The following is an 8,008-nucleotide window of genomic DNA, read 5'->3' on the forward strand; positions in this document are numbered from 1 at the left end:
GTCACGAGAGCTCATTTTCTTAGAAATCGTGTTCACACTTGCAAGTTCATGTGAAATACATGTTGTGCACATACATATTTATGATTGTCAATTCAAATGAATAGCTTTTATTGATATGGAAGAACTATAAATGCTTTGGGGTGCCTTGTCAAAACCTTTTTAGCCAAAAACACTTTACCAAAGAAAAAAGAACAATATTAGGATAGGAAAAAAATATATAACTTGTTGACATGCATTAATTTGAATAAGAGATTTTGCAATTATGAGATCAAAGATGGATAAGTTGGTCGTGTGTCTTGGAGTGATCTTCAAGTTTTTGGCGTAACATTTTCGTGTTGTGTGCTGGCCGATTCAAATTGTGGCTATTTTTCTATCATTGGTTGAAAATTTCATTGCGAGATAAGGTATTGAAACCATGGCACCTAGGGTGTTTACTAAAGGCTTTCTTGAACACACTCGTGCACAAAGCGACCAGAAGGGTGTAGTTGTTGTACCTCGATAGTCTTGGGGCCAACCACTTTTGAATTTTCTATCATTACGAGGGTGTAGACTGTCCGATTTATGAAAGTCATCCTTGACATTGGTTGAAGATCGACTTTTTCATCGGCTCATCTCATACTCTTCCATTTGGATGAAATTGATAGTCTGCATTCTTAGATCATTCATGTTCCTTGGTGCATGTTGATAAAGGTCGTTTGAGAAAGGTCTTTCTTTCGGTGCATTCAACATGACAATTAGGGTGACCCGAAGGTGAATGTCCCGTATCTTATTGACGACTATAGACAATCTCTCCATGAAAGCCTAAAACGGTTCAATGTCATTTTGTCTCATGTTGAGTAAAACCAACGTGGAAGTCTCATAGGGTCATCTAATGGTGAAATGAGCTTTAAACAATTGTGTGAAGACGATGTAACTAGGTACGTTAAATGTCGATAAACACGTGTATCATAAAAGCATAGGACCTTCAAGAGTTGTGAGAAAATTTTGACACATAACCGCATCCTTTTGGTTATAAAGATGCATCATAAGTGCTCGTCCAGACAGGATAGACCGTTATACATTTTCATGGTAAGACGTTTGGATCCCTATAAAAGTGAGGCATCGATGATAGCTCAATAAAAAAGTGTGTACAATGTTCATCGACGAGCCCTTTAAGAGAATAACCATGAACATAAATTTTACTATAAAGAATTAAATCCACAAATTAACAACTTGTTGTCATGATCACTTATTTTATTTGGAAACTGAACTTAACAAGATGTGAAATAAGTTTTTCCGGCAACTTAAAAAAAAAAATTCTCTGACAAAATGAGGTATTACCTTCGGTGTCAGTGTAGTTTGTTGAGACTTAGTAGTAGCCGACTTAAAAAACATTAAAAACAAGCACATTTTTTAACATTCCACGTGTTTATTAATGAACATAATTTGGTCCTACTCCTACCCTCGCGGAAGACCAATGACTAAAAACTAAGCCAGCGGGAAACTTCATAACAAGAGTAACGTGTATCAGCAAACATTGTGCACTAATAAAAAACAACAAGACATCAAATTGTAAATTAATTTTCAAACATAATGAAAAGGTTATGAATATATATATTATAAATAGTAGACCACATACATCGACGGTCTAAACTCTAATCAAAGCTCAACCGTTCATTTATTTAATGATTTTTTATGGCTCGATAATGAAAATTTTTCAAAGCAATTATTATTTTAGGTTTAATGGAGCATGGGTTTTGCATAGTTCTAAAATTGTGAATAATTTAGCCACAAGTTGCAAAGCAATTTGCATTTAGTTTCGGTGCACCTTTTTGGCTGGGCCACAAATAGTTTTTGATGAAACCGTGAATGCCAGTAGTTCACGTTCCAAGGTTTTCAATCGCACATGTAACTTTCACAAATCTATGCACTGCATTGTATTATAAAGTGTGAATGTGAAAAATATCTTGAGGGCACTTTGGTCATTGCATAGTAAAGTGAGATTTCCACAAATCAGCTTCTTATTTTTAGATCCTAATTCCCAATTCCTAATTCATTGCATGACCATTTCCCACGACCACTCAGTCACTCACAACTTCATTTCCATTTGCGGGACTCACTGTTTCCACGTTCTTAATGGGTTCAAATAAACCTGGTTCTTACCAAAGAATATTATTTAAGTTTTATTAGGTATTAGTTATTACTTATCTTACCCATCTACCTTAAAGACACAAACAATTACTATTAAGATTTCTTTTATACAAAATGGCTATAACACTAGTACGTAGGAAAATGTTGGTCAATAACAAACAATTAAGCTAAATATTATTATTAATGTATTTTCATCATTATTTTGAATGTACCTCAATATAAGTTTTATACTACTTCTTTAGCTAATGTTCACAGCAAGACCTTATTAAATATTACTTTTTAATAAAAATTATATCATTAATATTTTGACTATTTCTTTTAAAAAAATTAGTATTATTTTAATGTTATGTTAATAAACACTTTAAAAATATTGTTCTAATAATAAGCTAATATAGAAAATTTATTAAACATTAGGTTATTACCAAAAGAGTTTTTTTTTTAATTAAATTTTAGTTTTTTATTATTATGAAAATCCAACACGATATTATCAAGATATATAATACTCATATTTTCTTCCTCAACTTTCTTTTAATACCAAAAGAACAACATTAATTTTAAGATAAAAATTAAATAAAGTATCATATATTGTTGGTAATAATAATAATAATATTTAATGATATTTTATTATGCATATTATTAATGATAGAACAACGTCATGATTCATGAACATCAATAATCAAGTAGTCTAGTTGGCTTAATTTTTGAATATAAAATAATATTATAAGATTTAAAGTAAATAAAAATGCATAGAGTTAAAAGGTAAGATAATATGAGAAACAGAATGGTAATTAGGAAAAAGCGGAGTGATATTCTTACCTAATATTTGTCGTCTTCAACTCTTGCAGGGTTTGATTGCTAGTGAGAGCTATAAAGGTTAGAGATATATGCGTTTGCTTCTTCCTCTTTTTGGAGAATACAATTCCAATTCCATTGCTTGTGTTCTGAGAGAGAGAGAGAGAGATGGACGCCGTTGTTCAAACCAGAGGCCTTCTCTCTCTCCCCACCAACCCCAGAAACAGGGTTTTGCACGCACCACACGCCCTCAAACACCGTTTCCTCTCTCTCAAACCCAAACCCCTCTCTCTCAAACCCCTCGCCGCCAATCCACTGTCTCTCCCACCAAAACCTAACCCCTTCGGCCCAAAGCCCAAATCTTTGTTCCTCTGCCGGGCCGAGGCCGCCGCCGCCGCCGATGGGCCCGCCTTGGACGACGCCGAGAAGCCCAAGCTCCTGGGAATCGAAATCACCACGCTCAAGAAAATCATCCCCTTGGGCATGATGTTCTTCTGCATCCTCTTCAATTACACCATTCTCCGTGACACCAAGGACGTTCTCGTCGTCACGGCGCGTGGGAGCAGCGCGGAGATTATTCCCTTTCTCAAAACCTGGGTGAATCTTCCCATGGCCGTTGGGTTCATGCTTCTCTACACCAAGTTGGCCAATGTTTTGTCAAAGCAAGCTCTTTTCTACTCTGTCATTCTTCCATTCATCGCTTTCTTTGGGGCTTTTGGCTTCGTTTTGTACCCTCTCAGCAACTATATTCACCCTGAGGCCTTTGCCGACAAGCTTCTCAACATCCTCGGACCCAGGTTCCTTGGCCCCCTCGCGATCATGAGGATTTGGAGCTTTTGTTTGTTCTATGTCATGGCTGAGTTGTGGGGGAGTGTCGTCATTTCTGTTCTCTTTTGGGGTTTTGCCAATCAGGTAGTAATTCTGTTTTTTCTTAATTGCTTTTTTTGTCTTTTGTTTTTATTTATTTGATTCCAAGATGATGTGTGATGCTAATCAATAATCATGGTATCGGGGTGTCTTTTTTAATTCTGGTGTCCTCAGCATGTCGTCTTGAATTCTTGATTACTTTTGTTGGATTTTCTGTTATTTTTGTGCTTGAGTATATTCCATGTGCTGCTTGGATCTTAGTGGGTGGAATTTGGATGTGGTTATTTAATCGATTATCATGATTTTCTATTAATTTGTTTAACTTTTTGTTTGTTTTTATTTTCCCTTGTGGTGATCTGTATTCTGGTTTTGATTTGTTTTCTATGTCTTGTGTACTGACTTAGCAGCAGTGTGCATGTATTGATTGTTAAGGGATGAATGAAAACAGGGTTGTGTTTATACTATTTTAAGGGCGAGTCGTTATTAAACTTTTTGCCACGTGCATGTATTGTCTCCTTTAACGAGGTGAGTGTTTAGGACTGTGGATACTGGTTGCTGTTCCATTAATGGTGAATTAATTTTTATGATTAGTATGTTGATGAATAGAACGATGGAATTAAACTCAGTGACGTCTATTTGATTCTTTGCTGAATGGACAGCATTTGTTTGTCGGATGACTTGGTTAGCAAGATGATTTGTGATACCGTGCATCGACTCTTTGCACAATTAGCATGATATCATGTGATGGCAGGGTGAAATGTTTCATCCATTTCTATGTTCTCCAATTTTGAATTGCTTTATTCCATCGACATGGTAAAGTGAATCTTTTGTAGGAATTGTAACGAGTTTAAAGGAGAAAGATGTATACGATTTTGTGTTTCTTCATGGCCAATCTAATAGGCCTGTTTTTTGTGCAGATAACTACCGTTGATGAAGCAAAACGATTCTACCCACTGTTTGGACTTGGGGCCAATGTAGCCCTTGTGTTCTCTGGCCGGACAGTGAAATACTTTTCTAATCTGAGGCAGAATTTAGGTCCTGGAGTTGATGGTTGGGCCATCTCTCTAAAAGCAATGATGAGCATAGTCGTGGGTATGGGGTTGGCAATCTGTTTCCTGTACTGGTGGGTGAATAATTATGTTCCTCTTCCTACACGTAGCAAGAAGAAGAAGGTAATTTCATGAAAGGCAGTAATGCCAACTTTGTTTTTTCACTGCCTATATTTTTTACAGTTGTTTTTTAATTGAAAAAAGTGGGTTTTAATATAATATTTAAATGAGGTATCATTTCTGACTTTCTGTTTGATTAGTTTACTTACTGGTGAACAAGACGTTGTCATTTTGTCATAGCGATGTGGTCTTTGAATTTTGATGTCACACATACACTTTCTGGTTTCTGATTATTCAGTTTTGAAGTATTTGAAGCAAGTTAACTCACATTTTTACCTTGCTACGTAATTTTACAGGAGAAGCCCAAGATGGGAACCATGGAGAGCTTGAAGTTCTTGGTGTCTTCAAAATACATCAGAGATCTTGCCACTTTAGTTGTTGCTTACGGAATCAGCATCAATCTTGTCGAGGTTACTTGGAAGTCTAAGCTCAAAGCTCAGGTAATGTACAAATAAATCTTTTCTATTATTTTTGGTTTTACAACTATGGCTATTTCACATTATACATTTCTTTTTGCTTACAAACTTGTATAAATTGCAGTTTCCAAGCCCCAATGAGTACTCATCTTTTATGGGTGACTTCTCAACTGCAACTGGAATTGCCACGTTCACAATGATGCTTGTCAGCCAATTTATATTTGACAAATATGGATGGGGAGTTGCTGCCACGATCACCCCCACGGTCCTGCTTTTGACAGGAGTCGGTTTCTTTTCTCTTCTATTGTTTGGGGCCCCTCTTGCACCTAGTCTTGCGCAGTTTGGAATGACTCCACTACTAGCAGCTGTATACGTGGGTGCCCTGCAGAACATATTTAGCAAGAGTGCCAAGTACAGCTTATTTGATCCCTGCAAAGAAATGGCCTACATTCCATTGGATGAGGATACCAAGGTTTGGAATTGACTTGAAGCTTTCAATTCAATCTGTTGTAATTGCATTAAACTTTCAAAGACCTGAAACCGTGACTGTTATTACAATTCTTGTTGGCATATCTACTTGTATTGAATTTGCGTTGCATTTGTTGCCGCAGGTTAAAGGGAAGGCAGCCATTGATGTTGTGTGCAACCCATTGGGGAAATCTGGAGGTGCCCTTATTCAGCAATTTATGATCTTAACTTTTGGGTCACTAGCTAATTCAACCCCATACTTGGGAGGAGTGCTTCTGCTGATTGTTACTGCTTGGCTAGCAGCAGCCAAATCCTTGGATACCCAGTTTACTGCATTGCGAAAAGAGGAAGAACTTGAGAAAGAAATGGAAAGAGCAGCTGCTGTTAAGATACCTGTAGTGGCTGAGAATGAGGGTGGAAATGGTTCTCTTGCACCATTAAATCCAGCCTCAGGTGACTCCTCAAGTAGTCCATCTGAAGCCTCATCTCCTCGCAATGTTTAAAAATGTGCTTCTTTCTGTGGGAAATTGCCTCACAGATCGAAACAAGTAGAGCTCTTTTGAGAGCAGTGTTAGGTGAAACTATTTGTTGTAGGTTTATTTATACATAAGCTCTTTTACAGAATAAGCTTGCTAGCTACTTTCTCAAGTCACATAATTTTTTTGTCCCCATAGATCAGATGAATTTCTTTACTTGATATAATGGTTTACTGTTTAGTGAACCGCATTTGTTTTCCTATGAAAGAAAGAAGTCGTTTCAGTGTTCTGTAATCTGTATTTCACTATTTCTAGTATGCCCTTGATTTCTAGTTGTTTGCAGCCCACAAGTGTTCAAATCTTGCCTTGGCTAAGGTACACGTGTTCAGCTCTACTTTTCTAAATATTAGGGGTGTTCATGACCAGGATTGGCTCATCATTCGTTTCGTTTCGACCCAAATTATATTTTGGCGGCTTCAAGTTTAGAAAATAGTCCTGCGGTGAGCTCGGTAAAATTAACTATGTATAAGTAGAAATTTTAAAGCCAAAGTTAGTAGTTGAAAAACAAATTTTATTAACTAATTAAAGTTTTTGAAAAAATTAACTTAAAAGTGTAAATTGATATGAAAGGCTACATTTAGTTATTTGAGATAAAAAGTATTTTGAATAAGTTAATAAAGATAAAGAAAAAAATTAGGTTAAAATATATTTTTATCCTTTATTGCATTATTATTCATTTTGATTTTTTGTATGTTAAAATATTCATTTGAGTCCCTTATAGTTTATATTTAAATTAATTTAGTCATATTAGAATAATGATTATTTTTAATTTTATTATACAATTTTGAAATAATTTTTGATTGATTCTATAATTAATTATATGTTATATGATTAATTGTGGAATTATTGTATTTATTGCTTTTTTAGAGTTATAAAGGGTCAAAAGACCCTTGAGAGTTAAGTTGTTGAGGTAGTTTTAGAGGGTCAAATTGATCGAATTTAGAAAAGAATATAAAGTTTTTTTAAGGCATGAGTTTCATTCTTTCATATCTTTAGAAAATTTAGAGAGGAGTTAAATAGAGAGACTCTAGAATCTGAGAGAGGTTCTTCTTTTTCTAACACCGTATAACCCTTCTAGATCCTTCTTTGAGCTAAGTAGCAAAGGTAGATAGGAAATTCAAGCTTCAGAAGTTGAGAATCTTAAGTTGAGAGTTATATGACGACCTTGAGAACTCTTAATTTTCTTCCATTCTCTTGATTTTTGGAGCCATTTACGGTAAGAAGTTTGTCGATTGAATAATGTTGAATTAGGGTTGTTGTTTGCTACCTGGATTCATCATTATTGTTGAAATTTGATATGAAATCAATGGACTTTGCTTAAATTTGATACGAAATGAATGGACTTTACTTAAGGGTGGTTTTGTAGAAGTTGTTTTGATGCAAATTGACGATCCTTGAATTCTAGTTAATGCATGTTGTGTTTAGTGCTAGGATGATGTTATATATGTCGTAAAAATGTCGAAATGTGTATTGCATGTTGGATTGGTTGAACTTCTTACAATTTTTAGGCCAAATGAAGGTTTTGCTAAGTGTGAAAATCTTCATCATGTTGGGTGCGCCTTCATGGCACTGGACATGACTTTAGTTAGGGGCTCTCTATCCTAATCATACCAGGAATGAGATTGGTAGC

The 8,008-nt window shown here is 35.5% G+C and overlaps 1 protein-coding gene across 1 annotated transcript; it reads left to right on the plus strand.

The window, feature by feature from the left end:
- Positions 1-3,006: 3,006 nt before the first annotated feature.
- LOC109808590 (plastidic ATP/ADP-transporter) lies at positions 3,007-6,660 on the plus strand. Its single transcript, XM_020371642.3, has 5 exons — positions 3,007-3,834; positions 4,707-4,961; positions 5,255-5,398; positions 5,499-5,846; positions 5,986-6,660. The coding sequence occupies exons 1-5, from the start codon at positions 3,091-3,093 to the stop codon at positions 6,343-6,345; spliced, it is 1,851 nt and encodes a 616-aa protein (XP_020227231.1). The 5' UTR covers positions 3,007-3,090; the 3' UTR covers positions 6,346-6,660.
- Positions 6,661-8,008: the final 1,348 nt, after the last annotated feature.

This window comes from Cajanus cajan, chromosome 5, assembly GCF_000230855.2.
Source record: "Cajanus cajan strain Asha chromosome 5, NIPB_CcT2T_4, whole genome shotgun sequence".
NCBI lineage: Eukaryota > Viridiplantae > Streptophyta > Magnoliopsida > Fabales > Fabaceae > Cajanus > Cajanus cajan.

What these genes read in the sequence shown, in the direction of transcription:
- LOC109808590 (XM_020371642.3), top strand. Translation starts at nt 3,091, where the DNA reads ATGGACGCCGTTGTTCAAACCAGAGGCCTTCTCTCTCTCCCCACCAAC. An exon ending in AGTCTAAGCTCAAAGCTCAG is followed by an intron (nt 5,399 to 5,498) that starts GTAATGTACAAA and finishes TATAAATTGCAG; the next exon opens with TTTCCAAGCCCCAATGAGTA. An exon ending in CATTGGATGAGGATACCAAG is followed by an intron (nt 5,847 to 5,985) that starts GTTTGGAATTGA and finishes TTGTTGCCGCAG; the next exon opens with GTTAAAGGGAAGGCAGCCAT.